Source organism: Typha angustifolia, chromosome 4 (assembly GCF_048772165.1).
Source record: "Typha angustifolia cultivar Huaian chromosome 4, ASM4877216v1, whole genome shotgun sequence".
NCBI classification, from domain to species: domain Eukaryota; kingdom Viridiplantae; phylum Streptophyta; class Magnoliopsida; order Poales; family Typhaceae; genus Typha; species Typha angustifolia.
In genome coordinates this window covers 590,894-615,837 of record NC_133242.1, presented here as the reverse complement: position 1 = coordinate 615,837, position 24,944 = coordinate 590,894, and the positions used below count along the sequence as shown (strand labels likewise).

The 24,944-nt window shown below is 38.5% G+C and overlaps 5 protein-coding genes across 6 annotated transcripts; 3 read left to right on the top strand and 2 right to left on the bottom strand.

Moving 5' to 3' along the window:
* The first annotated feature begins 2,984 nt into the window (after nucleotides 1-2,984).
* LOC140758766 (uncharacterized) lies at nucleotides 2,985-6,190 on the top strand. Its single transcript, XM_073095053.1, has 7 exons — nucleotides 2,985-3,145; nucleotides 4,064-4,133; nucleotides 4,558-4,617; nucleotides 4,723-4,837; nucleotides 5,157-5,272; nucleotides 5,484-5,608; nucleotides 5,805-6,190. The coding sequence occupies exons 1-7, from the start codon at nucleotides 3,069-3,071 to the stop codon at nucleotides 5,923-5,925; spliced, it is 684 nt and encodes a 227-aa protein (XP_072951154.1). The 5' UTR covers nucleotides 2,985-3,068; the 3' UTR covers nucleotides 5,926-6,190.
* Nucleotides 6,191-6,344: 154 nt separating this feature from the next.
* On the bottom strand, nucleotides 6,345-7,202 carry LOC140758767 (uncharacterized). The gene is made up of 2 exons (XM_073095054.1): nucleotides 6,954-7,202; nucleotides 6,345-6,852 (listed from the first exon to the last, which is right to left on the bottom strand). The coding sequence occupies exons 1-2, from the start codon at nucleotides 7,185-7,187 to the stop codon at nucleotides 6,460-6,462; spliced, it is 627 nt and encodes a 208-aa protein (XP_072951155.1). The 5' UTR covers nucleotides 7,188-7,202; the 3' UTR covers nucleotides 6,345-6,459.
* On the top strand, nucleotides 7,195-12,461 carry LOC140758765 (uncharacterized). 2 transcript variants are annotated; one of them, XM_073095051.1, is made up of 10 exons: nucleotides 7,195-7,880; nucleotides 7,968-8,190; nucleotides 8,272-8,413; nucleotides 8,490-8,687; nucleotides 9,334-9,468; nucleotides 9,714-9,842; nucleotides 10,008-10,414; nucleotides 10,605-10,821; nucleotides 11,021-11,211; nucleotides 11,644-12,461. In XM_073095051.1, the coding sequence occupies exons 1-10, from the start codon at nucleotides 7,331-7,333 to the stop codon at nucleotides 11,822-11,824; spliced, it is 2,373 nt and encodes a 790-aa protein (XP_072951152.1). In that variant the 5' UTR covers nucleotides 7,195-7,330; the 3' UTR covers nucleotides 11,825-12,461. The 2 variants fall into 2 exon arrangements, with proteins under 2 accessions (XP_072951152.1, XP_072951153.1); XM_073095052.1 differs by lacking the exon at nucleotides 9,334-9,468.
* A 185-nt stretch (nucleotides 12,462-12,646) lies between these two features.
* On the bottom strand, nucleotides 12,647-16,837 carry LOC140758873 (uncharacterized). The gene has a single exon (XM_073095254.1). The coding sequence runs from the start codon at nucleotides 15,921-15,923 to the stop codon at nucleotides 13,095-13,097; it is 2,829 nt and encodes a 942-aa protein (XP_072951355.1). The 5' UTR covers nucleotides 15,924-16,837; the 3' UTR covers nucleotides 12,647-13,094.
* A 4,536-nt stretch (nucleotides 16,838-21,373) lies between these two features.
* LOC140759181 (CCG-binding protein 1-like) lies at nucleotides 21,374-23,054 on the top strand. Its single transcript, XM_073095673.1, has 3 exons — nucleotides 21,374-21,667; nucleotides 22,347-22,420; nucleotides 22,519-23,054. Exons 1-3 carry the CDS (start codon nucleotides 21,430-21,432, stop codon nucleotides 22,831-22,833), a joined length of 627 nt encoding a protein of 208 aa, XP_072951774.1. The 5' UTR covers nucleotides 21,374-21,429; the 3' UTR covers nucleotides 22,834-23,054.
* The last annotated feature ends 1,890 nt before the right edge of the window (nucleotides 23,055-24,944 follow it).

Sequence of the window (24,944 nt, the reverse complement as noted above, 5' to 3'; positions counted from 1 at the left end):
TGGACCCCAGTACTTCTCTCTCTGAGGCATGCAAATTGGATCAATGAATGGATCATTCATTGGGGTCGGTCTCTCACAAAGCTCCGTCTTCGTAGCAATAATCGGTCCTACCCTTCTGAATTGCTTTGTTTCCTGACGTTGTCTTTGCATCTAATTAGTATACGCAGAGCATGCAGTCCAGTCGCAGAAGCTGCAGCTCAACCAACCCACGATTGGAATTATGTAGACACTTCATCTACTTGATCAAGACATTGATTTGAACTCGATCGTGAGCAAATCACTCATGATTACTAGCAAAGAGACTATATTAGAAGGAAAGATTCTTTATTGTTTACAACGCCAGCAACTTTTAGAAAGCGATCTGAAACACGATTACGGATCGATCGTTTAATGCGTAGGCATGCAGACCGGATCCATTGCTCGATTCCTCGAAATCTTAGCTGGTATTAATCGTGTCATCCTCTAGCTCGGGGGGTGCGCAGGTGTCTAGTCTTTTTTACTGTGGAGAAAGATCAAAAAGGACCACCGAGACTAGAGCCCAGGACTAACGTGCACCCATAAGGTTTATTATAAGATATAAACCCAGTCAAACCCCACATCAAATACTCAATAATTGAGCTAAAAAGCTCGTCTCCTTTCCACCTCCTTTTAGTCCTTCCACAAAAAGAGAACCCCACTCCTTTTACCTGCCTCAGCTTAGCCCTTAAAGCCATATATAACCTAGTATATAACTATTGCATTATAAGTGCTCTCTCTCTCTCTCTCTCTCTCTCTCTCTCTCTCTCTCTCTCTCTCTCTCTCTCTCTCTCTCTCTCTCTCTTTATATATATATATATATAAATTGATTAAACTCATATTTCAAGAAGCTAGAAATGGAAGAGTAAGAACAAAGGAACATGCGTTTCATATCCAATGCCATCTGTCGCCTCGAAGGTGGAAGAACTTTTTAACCTTACGTAGGGCAAAGCCCAAAACCTAGAGAGCCCAACGCCGTTGTTTGTTTATTGTGGTAAGAGATTTTTGTTATTGGAAACAACGCTACGACGTGACCACCTTTCGTTTTCCAATACTTGGTGCTACTTGGAATGTCCTTAAGTACGTAAAGTGACGGGGGCTCAACAAAAATTGCACTCCTTAATTCCCTCCTCTAAATATCTTTTGTCATTCTTTAATTTCTTTTAAGACCCCACTTTAGGCAATAAACTACTATGTTTATGATAATAATTAAGTTGATTAAACCGCCAAACTACAAACCAAAGAATACTTTTTCTATTTACTTTTTTCCATCAGTTTGCACATTAAATCTCCTTTATTTATAGTGAGATAGTCGACCATAGAAGCAAGGTAAGCATCAGCTATATACATGTCGCTTTCATAATACCAAACAAAACGGATAACAGTACTACCTCGCATCAATTAGGTTTGCCTGTCGTAGTCTAGGTTTCAATATGTACAAGTAGTCTATAGTACTTCCCTGTTTGCTTTTCTCAAGACATTTTAAACCCTATCTATGCTTTGAATCATGCTTAATTTGACTAATGTGGATGTAATGCATATAATATCATATGAAAAGAAGAAGAAAGGAGTTAATTACTATGATTTATTGGAATAAACTATGTCACGAAAATAGCACGGAATCTTTCACATTGCTGACATAGGGTGGTCCAGGAGGCAAAGTTTTGACATGCACTGTTCGTGCATAGTATCCGACTTGATTGATAAGGCCTCGATCATTGGATGATAAAGAAGATAAAGTGAATTTTGAACCACATGAGGTCATGGAGACAATGATTAGCATCAGAGGATGAGATGACAAGTAATTGATAGCTAAGAAGAGACTCCTATTATCCTCGCTAATGTGCAATAACTATTGCCTTAATTCTTAAATCTTACTAATATGCAACAGCAATCGCCTGTCATATAAGACTTTGGACATCCTAGTCACCAACTCACCAATAATAATAGAATTTGTTTTACATATATGCTCTCCTAACATCTACTATTTGCAAGTATACCTCTTAAAGTTGATAATTGTGTGAATGCCTGCTAAAAGCTTCAGTCCAATTTGGATGTGATTTAGGCATAACTTTAAACTAGCTTAGCTAGTATGTGCACCAAAATGGTTTAATATCCTAACAACAATTTATCCTAAAACTAGTTTCGGATAACCTACTTAAAATCATTATTCTTTTTGCCTTTCTTCTTCTTCCTTCCAATAATTTATATTTGTATCATTTCAATTATTCATTGCCTCAATATGGTTCTATTCTGTAACTAGTTCAGTGCTCCAGATATTTATAAAAACACTTCACCTTTTGCTTTTGTTACGGTTTACGTCTTAACGATATAGATATTTATCATTTGACCTCTATCTGTATTTTGTTTAAAAATATATGAAAAACACAATACTATTAGTTTTCTTTATGATAAGTCACCATTTATATGAGTTAAATAATTATAGATGCAAAATGACCTTAATATCTTTAAATATATTTTTTAAGTTAAGTAAAATAAATGAAAAACTATATTTAGAATCAAATGACGGGTAGTTTTTCTAATTTCATATTAATTTTGTAGACTTATAAAATAATTTCTACTTAGTTAGCTTCTTTAGGTTAAAATTTATAGGAGGTATTTTATGATCATAAAAATACAGGAGTCGAATGATAAATATCCATTGCCAGGGTGGTGATAATAAAGGTAAAGTATAGAGTGTGCTTAATAAATGTGTCTAATATTAAAGATATTTAAGTTTAGCTAAAGAACAATTGGCGAAACCTCTAGCACTGCCGGCCACCAAAAGGCCCATTTAGAAGAACGCTGAATATAACGATCCAAATTAAAATCTAAGTATAAATTAAAGTTGAGATTACGGCCCATACATCTCACAATTGGGCTCAATTGGGCCAATCTTATTAGGCCCGCTATTAAATTGGGGCTCGGGCTAGAAAGATGTATAAATGAACAAAGTCCAAACTCGAACGAGTTTGGATCCGGCTCTCCTCCTCTTGACGTCTCGACGACCGGTCGACTACGACGAGTAGGGTGGAGGAGAGAGAGGAGAGAAGATGACGGTGTTCCACTTCTTCAACTGCGCTATTCTCACCTTTGGTCCTCACGTCGTCTACTACTCTGCCACTCCTCTGTAAGTCCCACTTCTCGTCTCCACAAACCTCTTCAAAGATCCGATCGTGGAACCCTAATCTGTGGTCTCTTGAGTTCTATAGTAGATGTCTCATCTGAAGAACAATTAGGCATCTTGGTGCATGCCTCGTGTTGATGCGCCAACGGATCTAACAGGATCTTTTCCTGTGTTAAGCGAATTTTGATCGCTCTGTTAGATTTTGTGCTCTTGAGAGCTGAGATTTGGAGTTAGATTTGGTTGAAAGTGTTTAATTTTTTTTTTCACTTCTAATTTTGATCTAATTGGGAGGTGTTCAAGCGAAACAATGTTCTTTGGTGTTACTTCTATAACTGTCATCTAGTAGAAAGATTTGGTGCGTTACATAGTTCAGCATACTTGGTTTTGGGAATAATAGGATGGTTATAACAAGATTTTCTTTGAAATAATATATTGGTACTGAAAGAGAAGTGGTAGAAATAAAAGAAGGCAAAAGAACACAGAAATCAACTAAAATCTTATTCTGTCCATATATATTCTATCTTCCTGTTACTCTATCTTTGGACTTATATATACAGATCAGAAAATAAAGCTATTTTTTTCTTTGACAAAAGGCCGAGGCCCTGTTTCATTGAAACAATAAAACAGACTCACAGAAATTACATGAATTTGATAGAGATATCCATCAAATTTCCACCACAGCAGAAACACTGCCAACAGAAAGAAATTCAGAAAGAACCCATCCTAAGGGGCAACTCGAAAAACAAGTAGAAATTGTTCCAACATCTAACAACAAAAACATTCCGAATTCAAGACACCCACTTCCCAAAATTAGTTCAAAAAAAAAAAAAAAAAAAGCTGTTCCAATAACATTCGAAAACAAAGCATGTTATACATTTTCAATTCTAAAGTTCTGATAAAATTCAATTTTATCGTATGCAGATCCGAATATGACACTATTGGGACTTCTATAAAAGCAGCTCTTGTTTATCTTGGAACAGCACTGATAAAGGTCTGTTGTCACTCTGCTTTCATTAACCATTCAGAATGCTTGTTAAGAATATAATAAAGTGCAGACTTGACAAATGAAACTGCTAACTTCCTCATTTGTTGGTGTTTTAACTTCGATGGACCTTGTTTTAACATATATGGTGCGTATTTTTGTTGTATATATGAATTTAGTTTGTCAAGTAACTTCCTGAACTTTGAGTGAGCCCCTATTTAATCTTATTAGATTTCTTTTAAGATTTTGGAGTCAACTTCCTTTCTGTATTACCAAGGAATGAGCAGTTACCTTTGAATTAAATCTCTTGAAGGTTTTTTTAGCTATTAGTAAACTAGCATCCTATTGATTCATATTTGCTGTGGTTCTGATTCTTTCATTTTTTTGTGAGAGTTCTTTTTAGATCACTGACTTAATTATTACATCTTTGAAGCTTGTTTGTCTAGCAACATTTCTCAAAGTACCAGAGAATGATAGTTTTGATCCCTATCAGGTAGTTTTTCATGTGTTACTTTTTAAAATATTGTTTGAGCGTTCTTTTTTCTTAAAGTATAGATGTTTTATCTCGGGTTTGTGGATATCTTTGATGCTTTAACAGGAGCTACTGAAAGTACTTATTGGCTTTATAGATGTTGCTGGCATCTATTTTGTGTTGACACAGTTGACTCATAGAAACATCTCCCAGAATCATAAGTTCCAGGCTGTTGGACTCGGTGAGTAGGGAATTATATTGTTAGATTACTGCAATATTGGTTGAAAACTTCAGTAGTGATTCAACTGTATCTCACTTAGCACCAAACTGTATATCTTTCCATTTGTGAATAGATTATTGAGTTGTGTCGGGAGGCCTTCTTATTAGGCATTCCGCTTTCCTCTACTTTTGCTTCCTTTTCTTAAAATTGTTTCAAAAGAAGACCATTGGTCGACCCATCTATGCTTCTGTTATTAACTTATTCTTACTTCTTAGTTGCTGTAACTGTTTAGTTCAGGACATTTATATCTGATGATGCCATCTTATCCTGTGAGCTGCAGGTTGGGCTTTTGCAGATTCTGTTTTGCACCGGTTGGCACCTCTCTGGGTGGGGGCTAGAGGGTTGGAATTTACATGGGACTATATATTCCAAGGCATTGAAGCAAATGCAAATCTTGTATGTGTTTTATTTCTTTCCTGCTTTGCAATAGTTACTTTTGTGAATTACCAGCAGGTAAAATTTTCTGTTTGTGAGCTTTCAAGTTTTACTCATTTAAGAAAGTCTTCAGTTTTTTGCTTCAACTTAATGTATAGAATCCTGAGCAACAGATCCTTTTGTGCATCCAATAAATTTATTTAACAGAAGAATCCTTTTTGTTCTGTCGCAGGTGATCAATTTGTCACTGGCTGCTCTAGGTTCCTTAATGTGGCTTAGGAAGAACAAGCCTAAGACTCTGATTCCAATCATTTATGCATGTGCTGTGCTTCTCGCAACAATGCCATCTATTACCAGGTGGAGTGGTTGTCCTTTCTCGTGTTATTGATACTTCATAATGAAATTGCACTCATACCTTTTCAATTGACAAATAGCTCTTTTCAATGTGCATTTTAACTAGATTTTCGGATCTTAAAACTTTGATATTAGCATGCGAAGTTTCTTGAATATGTACTCTTGGCTACATATTTACTGGAAGTGTTGGAACTCGCAGTTATCTGAGGAGATCTTTGGAATGGCAGACCCCAAAGGTGGTGGGATTTGAACTATTCTCCTCGTTGGTGATGGCCTTCATCAGTTGGCAGCTCTTCTCCGCTTGCCAGAGACCAATATGATGAATGAGAATAGCACCATTCACTTGGAGGATATCTTACGATTGCCTTCAAAGTTACCTTGTCGGAAAATTGTCACTAATTCTAATTGGGATTTGTAGAAGAATGGAGCAAACTCCTAACCTTTTAGGAGTCTATCGTGTCATATTTTGTAGCCTGTCGAGTATTTGCAGTTCAGAGGCCCTTGTTCTTTCATCTTGTTTTTCGTTTTCATCTTTTGCACGGACATGCTTATCCTTGAGCTACATAAATTTAGTCCAAATTACCAGTTTCTTATTGTTCCTTTTCTTCTATTGTGACTGCTGCGAACTGTTTCAATCTGAGCCATTCCATTCAGAGGAACTGGTTAATTTACTCCCTTCAAAGTTAGGAATTGCCAAATTTCTTTGTATCAGGAAATCAAATCCAACATCGGAAGGCAATTAACTAAGAAATTGCATGCTTTCAATTGAAAATGATTGTTTCAAAGTATTCAATACAATCCAAAACAAATTTATATCCACCATAGACGACCGAATCCATTTACTGGCCACCCTTTTACTCCGCCTCCTCCACAGACGCTTCCACTCGAAGCAGAACGAACCCGACGGCGACGCCAACAAGCACGAGCCCGTTCATGACGGCCGCAATCCGGAAGATCTCGGCCGCGGCGTTGCACGTGGAGGAGAGAGCTCCACCCCTTCCCTTCTTCTTCCCTTGAGACGACGCCCTCAGAGAGCTCACAACGTTGGCAAAGGACTGTGCAGTGCACGTGGGGAGGCCAAGGGATGTAACTTTGTTCTGGGCTTTGAGTCCTCCAAAGGAATTCATCCCTTCAATGTACGTAACACCAGACTTCCTCTTCATGGTAGAACTCAAGCTTGAGCCAGAGACAGCAGCAGCTCTAGGGAGTGTGGATGGAGTTAAGATTGCTGCCATTGTTGTGAGATCCTGCAAGTCCACAAAAGAAACTAATTAATAACGTTGGTCTACGTAATAATGGTCAGAAGTTAGTAGAGTGTTAGTAGTTAGATGGTGGTGGATTTGATTACCTGGTTCTTTTGGTCTGGCTTGAAGTGTAGAATGATGGTATGAGATGAGAAGAGGGAGCTTTGTATGGAAGAGATAGAGGGTTGGTGTTGGATAAGGTAAGGGAGTTTATGGTTGGTTGCCAAGCGGAGAGGAGAGGATTCTATCCTTGTGGAGAGTCGAGAGAGAGATGCTGACCAAGAGAAAATGGAGGTCCGAAATTGGCATCTATTGGATTGGCCAAATGGGGTCCACATTTTTCACCAAATCATCACCGTTCGTTTGTTCGATTTGGGCCTCAGGAATAAGTGCATTTCCTGGGCTGGACTCAAATCCACAGCCCATATAGAATGGGTTCTAAAACCCTAAACCCCTTCCTTCGTCTTCCCGCCTTTCTCCAATGTTTCGCCTCTCCCCCTCCGCATCACCACGCAACCACCTCCTCCTCCTCCGGCGACTCATCCACCGGAGGAAGGAGAAGTCCCGCCCGCCTCCACCGCCGCCGCCGCCTTCCCCGCCGAAACCTCCCCAGAAGCTGGCTCCCTTCACCGTCCACGGCGTGACGTGGCACGACCCGTACAGCTGGATGTCGTCCCTCTCCGACGCCGTGGCGATGCGGCACATGGACGTGTACGTGGAGCAGGAGGAGAAGTACATGGAGGCGGTGATGGCCTCGGCCGGCGCCGACCGCCTGATGCGGAAGCTCCAGATCGAGATGGCCCCGCGCCTAGCATCGGACCTCTCTACGCCGCCGGTCAGGTGGGGCCCGTGGCTCTACTACCGACGCGTGGAGGAGGGGAAGCAGTACCCCGTGCTCTGCCGGAGGTCGGCGAACCTCCATAAGGAATTCATCTCTTACAGCGATCCCTCGGCGGGATTCGATTTCATCGCGGGGAAGAGGATCGAGCAGAAGCTGGTCGATTACAATCAAGAAGCCGAGCGCTTCGGAGGTACAAAAGAAGTAAAAAGATCTCTTTTTTTCTTTCTACTAGTAATCTAGGAGACATTAGACATATTTCAAGTTTTCTTTTATGCAGGATATTCCTATGAGGAACTTTCTGAAGTGTCTCCAGATCATCGCTATCTTGCATATACTATGTATAACAAAGAGAAAGACTCCTTCACTTTATCTGTGAGGGATTTAACAACAGGTGCACTTTGCGACAAACCTAATGCTGATCGAGTTGCCAATTTGTCCTGGGCAATGAACGGGAAAGCTTTACTCTACACAGTCACGAACAACGATAGAAGACCATATAGGTTATTGCATTGACCTTTTACATTCTTGTGTCTTACCTTTTTTCTGTCATTGTGCTGTAACTAAAAATGTTCTTGCCTTAGGATCTTTTGTAGCATTCTTGGGTCTGGTAAAGATGATATTCTGATTTTGGAAGAATCTGATGAGAATGTTTACGTGAACATTAGAAATACTAAGGATTTCCGCTATGTAACTGTAAATATCTTTTCAGACACTTCTTCAAAGGTATCAGTTGATTTAACAAAAAATTCTGTCTTACTTGTTCGGTTTATTACTAGCCCAACTAAGGCTCTTATTGTAGGTCTACTTAATAAAAGCCGCTGAACCTCTTTCTGGTATGAAACTTGTATGGGAGTGTGAACCGCAGGCTCATTGCATCATTGAGCACCATCGAGGATATTTGTATTTATTTACAGATGCTGCAAGAGGAGGTGTACCTGTTGATTCGCATTATCTGCTACGATGTGACACCGAATCGTCCGGTTCAAAGAACTGGGAGGTGTGTGTTATGCATCTGTTTGTGTTGTACCTTCCATAGTCATACCAAAGCCATTATTCTAACTTGTGATTTATTTTCTTGAAACAATTACTTTTACAACATGTGGAGGAGTCCAGAGGTATCTATTGCTTAAATTTTATTTAATTTTGAAGAATTTTTTATGTATGTTTCAATTGCAAGACCCGAAGATACGTTAAGGACTTATGTAGCAAAGTTATGCAATTTATGCCACCTCCCTTGATAGTTTAGAGTCTGCAAAGCTATCAATTGTCAAAAGTTTCCCTACAAATATCTGGAAAAGGTGATACAACTGATGCTTATTAGCATATGGGGACTAGTTTCCCTTAATGTACATTAACTCCTCAATCAGTCATATCAAGTAATCAATTTTAGTTTTCTCCCATAATGTTGCACCAAAATATTCTTCTTAGTGATATGAGAGGATTGATTGGTTGTCAAAAGGCCTTTTCATAATGAATTTTAGGAACTTGATGTATGTTTGTTCTATGTTTTGGAGGTTCATCTTACTGATTCATCATTTGTGCATTGTTATTATTTTCTTTTCTAACTAAAGGTACTCCAGAATTATTTTTGATAATGTATATACTTCTACCTAATGTGTTACCATTCTCTTCTTGCGGACCAGATTGTTTTTGTCGAGGAGCCAGGTGTAAGTATTGAGGATGTGGATTTCTGTGATAGTCATATGGTGCTTGTTCTTAAAGAAGCAAAGAATTTGAGAATTTGTTCGGTTATACTACCTTTGCCTGTGGATGTAAAAGTAAGTTACTGCATTTTGGTCGTTTTCAAGAGGGTGCAGATATAAGGACTATCCCAACTTACCAATGTTGATGTATGGATCTTCCATATGCAATTCAATGTTAGAAATCATCAAAATACCTGTGTTGACCGCTTACAAATTATTTTTTATGTCATATTTCAATATTTCTCAGTCTCAGCATATGCCATCATGTGATCAGTTTTGGGTAATATTATCTCAAAAATTCCTCTCTGATTTCCTGCCAGGTTCCTGTTCATCTATCAGCTCTTAATCCCCGAAACTTGCCTCTTCCAGGTCATGTCTGCCAGATCACACCTGGTCCAAATTATGACTTCTATTCCTCAACAATGCGTTTTACCATATCATCTCCTTTGGTATGTGATATTGTTCCACTCCCAAGTACTGTATATATGGTTTCAGTTCTCAGCATTGCGGAGCTTCTGTGTTATTTTCTATTATATGTGTTAAAAGGTTTTCTCACACTTTTCTCAATAGACTTTGCTTTAGTTCATCATACGCAGCATTTCTTGTTATTGCAGATGCCTGATGCTGTTGTTGACTACAATTTATTAAACGGGAAGTGGCTCATAGTGCAACAGCAAAACATGCTTCATGAAAGAACAAAAACATTATATGGAAATTCTTTTTCTGCAAATAACATGGACAAACCTTCATTAAAGAGCTCTGTTGTAACATCTGAGGATCATCTAGATAATAGTTGGAATGAGCTCTCTGAGTTGTATGCTTGTGAGTACTATGATATTCCTTCAAGCAATGAAGTTTTGGTTCCGTTGACTGTTGTGTACTCGCGGAAGCACAAAGAAGAGGGAAGTCCAGGATTACTTCATGGTCACGGGGCTTATGGTGAGCTGTTGGATAAACGTTGGCGGAGTGAGTTAAAGAGCCTTCTAGATCGGGGTTGGGTCATTGCATATGCTGATGTAAGGTTTGTTCAGCTCGCATATATTATTCTCTTTGTTAGATCCAACCATTCTATTCACTGGAATGCTGCTTGTGGACAGGAAGGAGCATTTATTTGCATTCCACTGCATTGTCGTGAACAAAATGCATCTGAGTTAAAACTGTAATTTTGTTGTTCTGCATGCTACAAATTATGGATGATTTATTTTTCACAGGGGAGGCGGAGGTAGTGGTAAGAAGTGGCACCATGATGGCAGACGCACCAAGAAACAGAATTCTATAAATGATTATATTTCATGTGCGGAATTTCTAGTTGAAAAAGGTATCGTGCATGAAAATAAGCTTGCTGGTTGGGGTTATAGTGCCGGGGGCCTTCTTGTTGCTTCAGCAATCAATAATCGACCAGATTTATTTCGAGCTGCTGCTTTGAAGGTACAAATCTTGCTATATCCTGACTCATCTAAGCTTGTTTCTCTGAGTTATCTTATGATTTTTTATAAAAAGGATTTGATGAATTCAGACACCTTATATGGGCATGTTTTGCTGTGAAATTTGGCTACAAAATGTTTGCTTTATCATATGATTGGAGATGTATGCGATACTGTCCTTTAACCATTTCTCCTCTTTTCAGGTTCCCTTTTTAGATGTATGCAATACTCTTCTTTACCCTATTTTACCTCTCACTCCTGTTGATTATGAAGAGTTCGGCTATCCTGTGGATCTTGAAGATTTTCTCGCCATCAAGAAGTATTCTCCATATGATAACATTCAAAAGGACGTTCTCTATCCTGCCGTGTTAGTGACATCGTCTTTTAATACAAGGTGCGTTTTCCCCTAGATGTAGGTTATAGCGTGTTCTTTGCCATCTCTTTTCCTATTAATTTTTAGCTTTTGATAACATCCCAACTGAAGTTGTGCATCTTCAAATTTGTCTTACTCATGCTGATAGTTGATATCTTCATACAAATAATTGGGGTGACTTTTTTTTCTCAAGAGAGCAAGAGAGGGAGAGAGAGGGAGGGAGACAAACTTTCATATTCCCATTTCCTGATGGTTAGACATATATTGATGTGTACAGGCTGGTGAAGTAACTATTCTGTTAGCGTCCAATACTTTGGTCATACATTGTTCCAACATACAAGGAAGTTAGCCTCTTAAAATTTATTTATCCCTTAACATGTGCTGATTGTTTCTATTTGATCTGTTGCCAAAAGAAAAAAAGATAAGGAAAACTTAGCACTTATTTTGATGTAGATTTGGCGTATGGGAAGCTGCTAAATGGGTTGCAAGAGTCCGTGAGCTGACAATATATGATCCACAACGTCCTATAGTGCTCAATTTGACTACAGATATAGTAGAGGAAAGCCTGTATTTGCAGTCCAAGGAATTGGCACTGGAGACTGCTTTCCTGATCAAAATGGTTGACAATTCCTAACTTCTGACCGAGTTAAGCATCTTTTTGGAGGACAAAGCTCTTCATGCAAACAGGGAAATGACATCCAACAATTGTTTGATAAGCTGACATGCATGCTAATTCCTATTTATATGAGGCGCCTACATTTCACCGTGAGGTCTAATGCAATTGTCAGGTTTTGGAAGAACCGTTCTATTTTAAATCCAACATTACTGGTGCATCAGCATTACAAGATTCATGGTTTAGTTGGCCACAACTCTAACCAGCTGCTTTCAATCTTACGAACCAGTGCTTCCCGTTTTCCTTTCTTTCCATCAACATGCATGCTGTTCTTTTTGAAAGAATCCGGGAGGGAGAATGAGATCTCTTCAGTTGTGCACATCTATTTCAGATTGTATAAGTGACTACAGCTGCTTTAGAGGAAAGCAAAAGGAAGCTCACAAAATATGTTTGTTGTATATAATAAGATTTATAAAAAGAGACCAAACAGAATGAAGCAGATGAGTGTAATTTCCGTTCTCTATTGCTTGTTAAACTATTATGTCGTCCTATGAAATGATAAATTTCTCAATAGATGGTGTTCAGAGAAAAGACCAAATATTGATACTATTGTACATGCTTGTATTGTAAAAATATTTCTTTTTTTTCTGATTAAAGAACCTATTCTATTTCGCTCGCCAGATAGCATTTCCTGCGACCAAAGAGTTTAATATATTAGATAAAACGCCAAGGGTCATAATTATTTACATTTCATTGATAAATTTGACAACAGGGACTTGTCATGGATCAAATAGTAGTGACTCAATATATCGTATCTGAAATCAATGGTAGTGCTGCCATTCAGAAGGGAAGAACTGAAAAAAAAGGTAAAATTGCTTCATCTTTCTAATCAAGCAATAAGAATCATACAACCAAAAGAGGGGGGACTACTTCCAGACCATTAGCTGTTCTACTGAATATTTCCATAGAAAAGAAAGCTCCACTTTTTGACACCGTGGTACATATATCTTAAGCAAACTCTACACGACACAAAAAGTTACATACTTGAGAGAAAGGGCAAGAATGAATAAATTTAACCAGCCGACTGTAAGCTATTGCTCCTTTATAACAGGGAAAAAATGCGGATGCAAAAGAAACAGGCCAAAGATTCGACTTCTTCCCCTGCTTTTGTTATCTCCATCTCCCAAGCAAACCATTTGTCACCGCTCACAATTTATGTATGTAACTCGGAGCTGCAGTCGGCATTGGCCACTTGCAATCTTGACAGAATATACAATCAAATTCTTAATGGCTATTCTTCTGGAATCTCAGGAACTGTAGGCAGCTTCTCACTTTCAATAAATGATGGATCCAGAAATTTCGAAATGAAAGCCCATATCCTGTACACATCTTCAAAATTTGTGAGAAAACCCAGTGATGCAGTGACAACTTCCACTCTTATTGTAGCGCTCTTACTGTCATGGCGGCCATTTGATGTAGGCTTGCAGAAGGATGCATCAGTCATATCCATTGCCCCATGTAACTCTTTCTGGTTTTCCATGACCCTTATATGGCTGAGGAAGCCAATGCCCAGAGAGATGCCATTTTGCTCAGCCATCTTCTGAACAATTTCTGGGTTAACCCATTTCCCGTTGCTGTCCTTCACGTTGAACGCCACAGCTGCTCCCCTTTCATATTTAATTTTTGGACCATATATTTGAACAATAGGCACACCATTACCACCTCCTGAATCTGGTAAGCGCAACTGTAGTAATGATGTCACTAACCAATTGATCAGATACCGCAACCTAAGAGTGGTTTTGTTGAGACCCATCATATTCACATGATCAAGATGTCTACAAACTATTTCAGGCTCTCTTCTGTTCCACTCTTGAGCATCATCATAATCATCATCACTTATGGCATCATCATCGCGAACTGCAAGGCCAGACACTTCACCAGCATCTGATTTATGATACAATCTGTCTGCAGTGGTGCTGTCCTCCATGTTGAAAGACACCCTATGTCCCATGCTTGTGACTCGTTCCGTTTCTTCCACCCCGAAGAATCTGCCCCCAGTAAATCTGTTATTATTTCCTTCTCTCCGCCCCAATAGGCGAAACTCTCCTTCTGTTTCTCTCCTTATGGCACTTTCTTTAGCCTCAACATGGCATCCCGAGTCTATTTTTGAAGTAGAACCATTTTCATGAATGGTGTGATGCCCAACAACAGAGGTTGAGCTAAGTGTTTTTAGACCATTAGCTGAAGATGATATTACTGAACGTGCATAGGCTGAAGCTTTAATTTCCGGTTCTTCTTGAATCTCACTTTCTTGCCAAAAATTTCCATTCTTTCGGCCATTTTGTGAAGGTTCTCCTTCAGGGATTTCCTTAACACGGTCTAGCTCTTGGGAGACTGATAGTACAGCTGCATCAAAAGATAGAACATGGTCATCATAAATAGGGCTCTTTGATACCTTGGATGCTCCCTTTGCAAATGCCTTCTTCTGATTTTTCCTTCCACTAAACCATGAAGGTGGTAACGGAGATCCCAACTTCCCTTTGGTCAACTGTCCCGAATTGTCTGAACCAAATGGACTCTGACCCAAATCAATCCAAAAGGAGTTGTCCGACGACTCATCCTCACTGAAAACAGGGCTCTTCATAACTTCTCCAACTGAGATGCTTTCATTTTCCTCAAAGATGGTACTGGCCCCATCCCTATCAGAGCTGTTGTCCTGATCAATCTCACTCTCGAACACATCTCTCACTTGAGCAGATGTGAATGCTCCTGAGAAAGCAGGCAACTGTGATCCCTTTTTGGTATTAGAAAGGGACCCCTCTTCATCTCTGATGATCGTATCATCTTCGAGACCATCCAGTACATCTAGTCCATCAACTGAGTCGCTCAGATATTGAGGAAATACTGGAACTAGCCGCACCATTCCAGAACCAGTGCCACCGTTCTGGTTCTGCAAGCTTCCCATGACAGACTTCTTGATGAGCAGACAACCAAAACCTGTTGGGTCAGAACCAAAAACCCGATAGAATGATGTTATGATGAAATCAGGCCGGAAAAGTGAAAGCCCAAGTGAATCCATGTCTTTAGGACCCAAAGACCCTGCATCAAGCAAAACATGCCAATTGTTCTGCTGTGCCAGTGCCATCCACTGATAAGAGTACTTGGCTCCAGTCACCCTCGACTGGACAGGAAACACAAAAAGGCCCACGGCTGAATCCTTCTTCCTCCTCTTCTTGCTTGAGATCTGCTTCCTCAACTCAGTCGAGCAGAGTCTGAGAGTCGGCCACTTGAACCCTGCAGTATGCACCTTAGCCCCCTTCTCCTTCGCACTCTGAGCCATCCAATTAACAGACTCGCTTTCATGATCAAACATCGTCAATAATTTCTTGTTTGTTTGGAAAGGGTAGCATCCTGCAAGCAACTTAAATGCATACCCTCTACTAACAGTAAAGACTAAGCCATATTCATTCTCAGGAATGTTCAGATAATCCATTATCCGAGTCTTGATATCATGTTCAACCGTGCCCTTCTCGGCACCACCATACAGAGCATGATTGCTCAAATTAGCAGTTATCTCCTTAAGGCTAAAGGCTGATGATTCCCAGTATTGCAAGTTTTGTAGATAAGAGAAGAGTCCGAAGCCACAGTAATCTAGGCATACCTTCCCGCCGTCCTCCAACAGGTGAGAATACTCATCAGACCGGAGATTGTCGATCTGGTTTGATGATTGGTACTTCGGGTACATGGTGAGGAACTTGGAGAAGGCCTCCTCGAGCTCTGGGAGGGCATCTGAGGAGTGGAACACGCGCTCCGCGGCAAGGGCGGTGGCACGAAGGAATTCTTTCTGGGCATGGAGGCGTGCAAGCGATCTCGACCTGCCGATCAAGCTCGGGTCGCCACCGCCAAACACCTCCGGGTCCATGTCCTGGGATTTGAAGAGGGATCCATCTTCCGACGCCTCCTCGAGCGCCTCCCGGAGCTTGTTCTCCTGCAGCTTCCGCAGAATCGAGGGCCTAATCTTGCCGCCGCCGCTTCCATTACCCAAGCTGGATCCCTTCTTCTTCTTCTCCAGGATCAGAGCAGCACAGTGGGATATGGGCTTCCATAGAGACAGATGCATGTATGCAGATCGGTTCTTTACTCCTCGAGGACCACTAAAAGACCATCAATTACATCCAAACCCTCGTCCAGTGCGGGTGTAACGATGGACGGAAAAGATCGGACCTCTCCTTCGAAATCGAACTCAAATAGGAGGAGAGGGGACGTGGGAGTGGTGGAGGTGGGGGGGGGGAAGACGAAAGGAACAAAACCCTAGAGATTCAACGACATTCTCGCGCTTTTGGCATGAAATCGAGGGCTTTTACTTTTGGGTTTGAAGAGAACGAAAGATTAAAAAAAGCGTATTCAAACCCTAAAGCCTGAGATTCCCGCTGAAGGAAAACAAAGATAAGAGTTTGACAGGAACTAAAACTCAAATTAAAGGAGAAGAAAAAAAAAAGAAAAAAGAAAAAGGAGAGAGAGATTTCGATTCCCTTCTCTTAGATACAAAAAGAAAATTTTCAATTCGAACTAAAAACCAGCAGAAACGCAACGACCGAACCACGACCCAGAAGCTAAAACCACAAAAGGAGTTAAGCAATGAAGTCAAATAAGCAAAAGCCTCAGGCCCTCAAGTCTCAAGAACCCTAATTTCAGAAAAGAGTATATCTTCCCCCTCTCAATCAACCCCAGATCCCTAAATCCCTGCAAATGAACGGTTTTTTCAACTCCTCTCTCTCTCTCTCTCTCTCTCTCTCTCTGCTTTAAGCTTCTCTCACCACCAACCTCTCCTGCAAAGAATTAAAAGCTAGCCACCTCTCCCACCAGCTCCATTACTCCCATGGTCAATCCCCACAAGGATGCATTGATTACTTTGCTACTGGACTTGGGCTCTGCCCACCATAGCATCTATCCTGGAACTACCCACTTCCTCAACTGTTAAAAAAAATGCCAAGGAGAAAAGAAAAGCTACAGGTGATCTTAAAGCTGAAACCAACATTTAACAATTAAGAGAAATCGCAATCATTGACTTCTCCTAGATATATTATATATCTCTACCAGAGTTTTTAACATATTTTCTTCTGACAATTTCATAAAGGTCCCTTTTACAATTAGGCCCTCAAATTTAGCATTATTGGACCATAAGTCAGCCCTCACTGTTTAATTAGATAGCAATGTCTACATTTAACTTCCTTTCTCTCTTTTGGTCTAAAATGACACCCTATTTGGACATAATTCATGAAGTGGTCTAATTAGACTGTGAACCAAAAACTTCTTATCAGATTAAAAGTCTAGCTAAATAAGGATTTGGAGTTCCCTTTTTAATTTACTTTTGATAAAAAAATTCGGTATACATAAAAAAAAGAAGAAGATAATTTGAACAAATCTCCGTTACTTAGTGTAAATAATAATAAAAATTATATTAAGCTCAAACGTCACACAAAATTTAAAAGAAAAATTGCCTCACATTGACTCTAGTTAGGGCGTTAGACGCCAAAGCAAATGACTCCATTTTTTTTACTTAAACTAGGGCTTAATTTGTCATCTCTCTAAAGCCCTGCTTTCATTTAACCTTTTGCCCGTGAGACTCGCTTTCACATCATGGCAATTACTCCAGTATTATATTTAGTTTTCTAGATCTTATCAAAGATCTGCAGAGTGATGATTATTAATATATAATTACATCTATCTGCCGGTCAATCATGGCTTAAATTGAAGGCATACACGCGAAAGCAACGTTATCAGATGGCTGATGAGCATATCCCTCCATGATCTACATATAAAAAACTTGGATAAAAGTTTAAAAAATAAGATCGTTAGTTGATCTAAAGTTTAATCAGAATAGGAGCATCTTTTGAAATTGGAATTGTATTATCTAAAACTAATCCTGGCCCTAGTTGGCATTTAATTATACTGACCTACTGTGGCACTGTGTCATGAGATGGATAACAATGTGAAAGACTGATTACTAATACCATGAATTAGCTTCGCATAGCACATTTCAATGACTAATCCTTTGTTAGTCTCTCTATAATATTATAACTTCCGTCTGATTATGTCCATTTGATGATACTCCAATCAACTCTGTACAATTAAAAATGAATAAAATCAATCTTAGAAGGCTTGCATGGTGCAGTGTGCAGCCAGACCGGTGAAGTTGTCAAAGCTAAAACAATTTTTGGTGACTACTCACTTGTCCTCTTCCAGCTCACAACACCAAATAAAAAATTTGGACTATTTCATTGAGTGGACTTGTGGGCACTCCAATGTAAGCATGTCTAAAGAAGAACAAAGCTCACCTTGAAGGATTTTTTTTTCTCTCTCTCGGTTTGTAGTCCTTTATTATTGATCTGGAATTCCTTTAGCTCCATTGTCTCTTCTCTCTCTCTGTCTCTCATGTGTTAATTTGCTCATTTGGGTCTCTGCAACTTTCCTAGTCAGTGCCTCATTTCCTAAGCAAAAGGTAACGTAAGCGTATGGTTTGGAGCATCGAACAATAAAAGGTGGGAAAGATTGTATAATAGCTAGTGTGCAGTACCCAATTCTGGGGTTCCCCACTTTACTTGTCTTCCTTAGAGGAGATAGCAGTAGAGCACCCACTTGGGCTATTATTATATATAGGGTTTTCTACAGTGTTCCATTACTTGGAAACTGGTAAAATAGTACAGAAGAATGGTTTAGTTTATGGAGCTAGCAACTTTGCAAACCAAACAAGAGGAATCTATCTTTCTCTGGAAGTGGAGCTGAGACCCCAGCTGAGTGCAATTGAGTTGTTGTATCTTTTTCATCATTTATTTTTAAAGTGTATGTTACTTATTGTTCTTATATCACTCAAGTTTCAGAAGGTAGAATGTCTGAAATGGAAACAATAAATTAGATTAATCAGCTAGCCACTTAAATATACCCCTATTATCATTCACAATCAATCATCTGAAATGATCATTTTCAAGTTCATTAGTCATTACCTTTTTGTGGGTCATAATTATCTTTGGGGAAGAAAAAAAATTAACAAGAGGCAGGTTTGGCATTTGACCTCAACCCCTCTCAGGACCTTGGACCTAAGTATCTGTACTATAAAAGTGGTCTCATTGTCTACTCTATTAGACATAAAGGTGATTGGTTGGACTTCTCAAGATGATTCTTTATGTAATGATATCATAGTTGGTTTATATTTGTCTTAGTCTTCATATACCCCACCTCCTTTTAGAAAAAGTATTTCTTAATCATCATCTGCACTATGTATAGATAACTACTGATAACTATTCACCTTGGATTTACCCAAATGAGCAGAGATGTCAAATAAGTAGATTGAGTGAGTTTTTGAGATTTGGAAGAATAATTAATAAATCTCATAGTTGCCATTTGTTTATACAAATTAATTTCAATGTTTGGATGCCGCTCAAATAATATATGAGATGCTTGGATAGGCCTTTTCTGCATGCTTCAGTGTAGTTTATTCAGACGAACAGAGACTGTAAGGACCTGCACAGGCCAGTCATGCTTAAACAGGTGTGCCAATAAATTCAATGTGACCCAACTTGGGCCCATGAACAACTACCAATTCTTAACTCAAGCAGCAAGCAAATCCAAGTCAGATTGCATCAACTTCAGTCTTTAGGCCATTTCATGACAATCCTGTGGGCAGACAGATGATCCACATTGTGAGTGACTGGTGGACCACAGCATTTATAAATGGAGTAGCACATCCTTGCTCTCAGGAACAGCAATAAATGATGGTGGAGGAAAAGGTCTAATCACCAACAACAAGATAGCAATAAGGTATCAGCTAATCTGGGCATCAAATTATAGATGCCACCTGACAGTGTTTATTTCTTTCCTGCTGCTTTACTAATTTTCACAAAATTTACTTCTCACTTAAGAATGGATTAATAGTTCTATCATTAAGAGAAGTAGCACTCCCTTGCTAAATCTTTACAGCTCCTTGGCAGTTGCAGCATTTAATACCGATAGCATCATATCCACTGGCATGTTGGTATGTCGAAGAAAGGAGTAACAGAATTTTTGAAAGCTTAAGATAGTGGAAGAATCTTCTAGGATTCGGCCCTATAAGAAGGTCCACCGCCGACTACTTAAATGTTGAGGCGTTCGTCGACGAGATGGCGATCTGAAGTCGGTGGAATTACAGGTCTCGTGAACGGCTTGAGAGGACAGCTGCTGATTCGGCAACGTAGAGGCTTGCGTTGCAGAGTATCACTAAACAGCGACGACTTGCAAATACGACGACGACTTACAAAAGGCCACCTTATCTATCTATTGGGCTCATTCCTAGGTGGCCGAAGCCTTCTTTGCCTCGCGTCCATAGTTCCAATCCCTGTCTTCCATACTTCTCTTTTATCATAATATTCCGTAACAATGGGCGTATACGCCCATTAGCCTCATTATACCACCGCCAAAGTCAACTTTCATCGATTTTATTTTTTATTTCTTTTCCAAAAATAATTTATTATTAACTATTAACTTCAAACCCACCTGTGTTACTTCACACAAAATAATATTATATAGCAAAATACTTTAATACCCCCTTTAAAATTTATAATTTTAATCTAATGATTATAATAACTAGTTTTCATATCCTATATTAATTTTTAAATCACATTACGTAAAGAAAACATACTAGTAAAAAAGATTTGATTATGTGTGCCTAATTTCTTATATTAAGATTTCTCTTAGATATAATTGTCATAGATCCGATTATGCCTTAATTAAAGAAGATATTATTTAATACTAAATAATATAAATTTGATCGTTCGGAGATAAACTTTAATTTAAATATGATTCTTAATCTCTATCCATTATTAAATTTAATTTAAATCAATAAGAGATATATTTAAATAATAGAAATAATTAAAAAGATAAATTTTAGTTAAACTTTCATGGAGTTAATAATAAAAAAGACATCAATATATAAGATATATATATATATATATTAGTTTCAGTGGATAGATATATCTTTTACATGATAAATTATTAAGATAATATAATGTAATATAATAATATATTTAAATAATAATAATTAACTATGGAACCGATAATATCTTTTAGATATTTAACATTCCTATTGTATTATAATTTTGAGGATCTCGACCATTAGATTTGATTGAAAGATAATTACTGTACGAAAGAAAGAAGCGCTCATATTATATTTACGATTAAAACTCTCAAATAGAAATCAGTAGGCTCACCGCTCTCTGTCTTTGAAATCAGTTGGAGCTTGGATAAAAAATAAAGATCGTATCTATACGGTGGGCAGTTAAATCTCACCTGAAGGTGACCCGATCGGTCTTAATCCGGTGGAATCGCCCGCAGTTCTACACGTCGCCTCATCCCTCCTCCCAATCTACGGCTTCGATTTCGCGGCTCCTCGCACCCACTTCCATACCCTCCAACACGTCATCAAACTCTTTACATAGGTCCCCTTTCATGGTTCTTTATCAGGTCTGTATTATATTAGTATATTTGTGATCCTTATCCGATATAGTTCTCTCTTCCCGCTTTCCTTGCGTATAAAGATTAAAGAAACGAGTTCGTCTTTACTTCCACCCTGAGTTGCCCTAAATCGAAACGAAATGCTCGGATCCATCGCTCTCCGATCCACGAACCCGATCTCCTTTTCTTCTCGCGCTCTTCAATTCGAGAGTAGCGCCGCTGATCTATTGAGGAGTAGGAGGAGATCGAGCGTGGTTTGCGACGCGAACCAGAGGAGCGACGCCGCCATCCCCAAGCTCGAGCCCTTCAATAGGAGCCGGATCGATCGCGGAGTCAAAGACCCCCCTTTCTTGCAGAAGACCGAGAACGATCTCATCGGTATGTTCCTGTGTTTGTAATTTTCTTTACTATTTTTTTCTTTGGATGGTTTGATCGGAGAAGCGAGTGGTCTTTGCGTGTTATACCGTTTAAAAGTTCCGTTTTTTGTGTATAACTTTTGTTAATTTCTTTTCCATGGATCAATTAATTGGCTCCTACTTGAATCTCTTTCCTTCCGTAGTTTTCTCTATCGCTAGATTAGATCGATTAAAATTGTTTGCTTGTCCCTTCTAATTTTAATCTCCGCATGTCATATGAACCTTTAGAATGATAGTCTACTGTAAGCTGTGTGAGCCATTAATGAGAAATCTCTTGAATGGTTGGGAGATAGACATCAAGAGTTAGTTCTCTAATCCTCAGTGGATCATTGAAATTTCCATCTTGAATATTCTTTTCCCAACAAATATACCCTTTTTAGTTTACCCAACAAATATATTTCCACGATTGTAATAAACTTTACCGTATTATAAACTTTCTTCTTCTTTTTTGTTGTAAATATAGATTATAAGTCTTATACTATTATAGGCCGGACATAAGTACTCGCGATTTCCAATATATAAGGAGCGCTATATGAGCATTATTTGGACATAAATTCACCAAATATTAATCTCATCAAGAAGGGAAATCAAATCCATGACCTAAGCTAAGTGGCGGCCCTAATTGTTTTCTTTCTTTGCAGAATATTGCACTACGCTTGAAGGTGATAAATCCTACAGTTGTTGGAGAGCCTACTTTGAACTTAAAGATCTCGAAGTATGCAAATGATCCACTTGTTGTCAGAACTTTTTAGTATCATTATCATTGTGATCTGATATCACTATAATTAACGTTCTTTATGATGTTTGAAACAGGAAGAATTGCCTAAAGAAGATGTCGAAAAGTTTGTGAGGCAAGCTGGGGGAGTGAAATCTCTAATTGATTGTGTTCATGGAATTACTGCACTCCAAAAGAAGAAAGATCAAGGAACTCAACAGCCAGCATTGGCTAATTCACAATCACAGAGGGAAAGGCATTGCCCTATACCTGATGGGTTGCCAAAGACCCTGGAAGAGATTGAGGAAGAAGAGAAAGCTAGAATGCCAGACTCTCCTTTCACCAGGCTACTAAGAAGCAAGGGGAGGCTTCCTGCTTGGTATACTGCAGCCCCAGATCATGAAACCGACTGAATAAGTTCTGATCATGCTTAGTGTTTGGACTTTGTAAATATGTGAATGATATTAATAGTTTGATTATTAAAGTTGTGGTCTTTTTGACACAATATTAGTTTTTCTTTTCTTTTTTTTTTTTTTCTGTAAGCCAATCTACTAGAGTTGTCTGTAAAAAAAGCTCAATTTCCAGAAGCTATGAATATAAAGAAACTAGCGAGCAGGCTCTAATGCTTTGTTTAGCTTTCATTAATTTCTAGAGCTTATTTTTTGAAGAGGCAATTGTTTATCAATGGGCGGAGTTAAGATTCTTCAGGTATAATATAGTAGGAATATAATAAATTTAAAAGATATTATGGGTTTAATATGTAATTATCATATTATCTTTGCACATTATTTTTTAATTAATTATATTATCTTACTAATTTATCAAGTAAATGATGTAAATAATTTTAACGGTCTCTTGATAGAAGTTTAATTAAATTTTATCTCTTTGATTATTTTTATTATTTATATATATCTTTGGCTAATTTAAGATTAATTTAAATTAAATTTAATAACCGATAGAGATAAAGAATTATATAAATTGAAGTCTATCTCCAAATAATTAAATTTAAATAATTTAATATTAAATAATATCTCTTATAATTAAGGTATAATTATACTTATCACTCTCATAAAAGAGAAATTTTAACAGAAGAAAAGAATGTGTAATCCAAAAATTAGGCACACATAATTAAATCTACTTGACTAATATGTCTTATTTTTATATAATATGGTTTGAAACCGGTACTGAAGAATCCTTATCCGGTGTGAAGACTGATTATTATTATAGCCTAAGATTATAAATTTTAGGAGGGGTGGTATTAAAGTATTTATCTAATTTCTAATGATGTGTTTGTTAGATAATGCCAAGTTTATTGTTGGGCCGGCTTTTAACCCCGGTCTTTAGTGGGCTTCTGTGGGTCCCATTCAAAGCAAACAAGAGAAAACAAAAGATTCACCTGATTTTATTAAACCTCTTTTTTTTTTCTGTGCTTAATTTATACTTTTATTATCAGATCGGTAGACAAACTGTATGTTTCTTTATATATAAAAGAAGCCGAGAAATCACCTCCCAAAGGTGGCTGTTGGATCGTCCATCTTATCTTCTTCTCGTATAGAGCATCTTTTATGTTATGTTTGTTAAAAGAAAAATTAATGATACACATAACCCCACCTTAGTGTTAATCGGAGCCCAATCGGAGTTGATTTTTTTTTTTTTTTATCTATTTGATGGCTGCTCTTATCCCACATATGATGGACTACAGATAATAAACTTGTACAGGTGGTAACCCTTATGATCTTATCCGAAACAAAGAGGAGATTTATATTTCACACCTTATAGTTTTTTATAATTTTAAGATTTACACTGTACATTTTTCATTTTCAGTACTACTTCTATAGATATATATATATATATATATTATCCCAATGTTTTCAGCTGAAGGATACTCTGTTAGATTTTCCAAAAACATTGGATTAATAAACTCCCCTAAAATGAATATGAGGAAATATGTTTGCAGAAAAATGAAATTCGAGGTTAGTAATATTCTTCTCAGTTACTGTGAGTTGTGAGGTGTTTTTAGAGGGGCAAACTGGAAAATGGAAAAGGACATCTCATGGTCCTATAGTTAGCTACTTCTCTACGCACACTGTTTACTCCCCCTTCACGTGAATAATAACAGCACGCCATATACCATACATACACAAACGCCAACCAATCTCTTCCCCTTCTCTCCTCTGTTTACTTTTATCAGTTTCTACGTACCATCATCTAATATCAACACCACCATCATCTCTCTCTCTCTCTCTCTCTCTCTCTCTCTCTCTCTCTCTCTCTCTCTTCTCTCAGTTTTTGCATCGTGATGATATACCAGAAGTTGCATCCCAGCCCAGCAAAATGGTTTTCCAAGCAGACCAAATATACTCGCCCGTACAACCTCGACGCCTCGTCGTCCGGTCCGAGGGGCCCCACTCCACCCTCCGAAACCGACACGTGTTGGCGCCCCCGGATGCGCTGCCCCCTTCTCCTTTCCCTTTCCCTTTACTGTTTCCAGCCAACAGGGGCATTAGCCGATAGCCGATAGCCG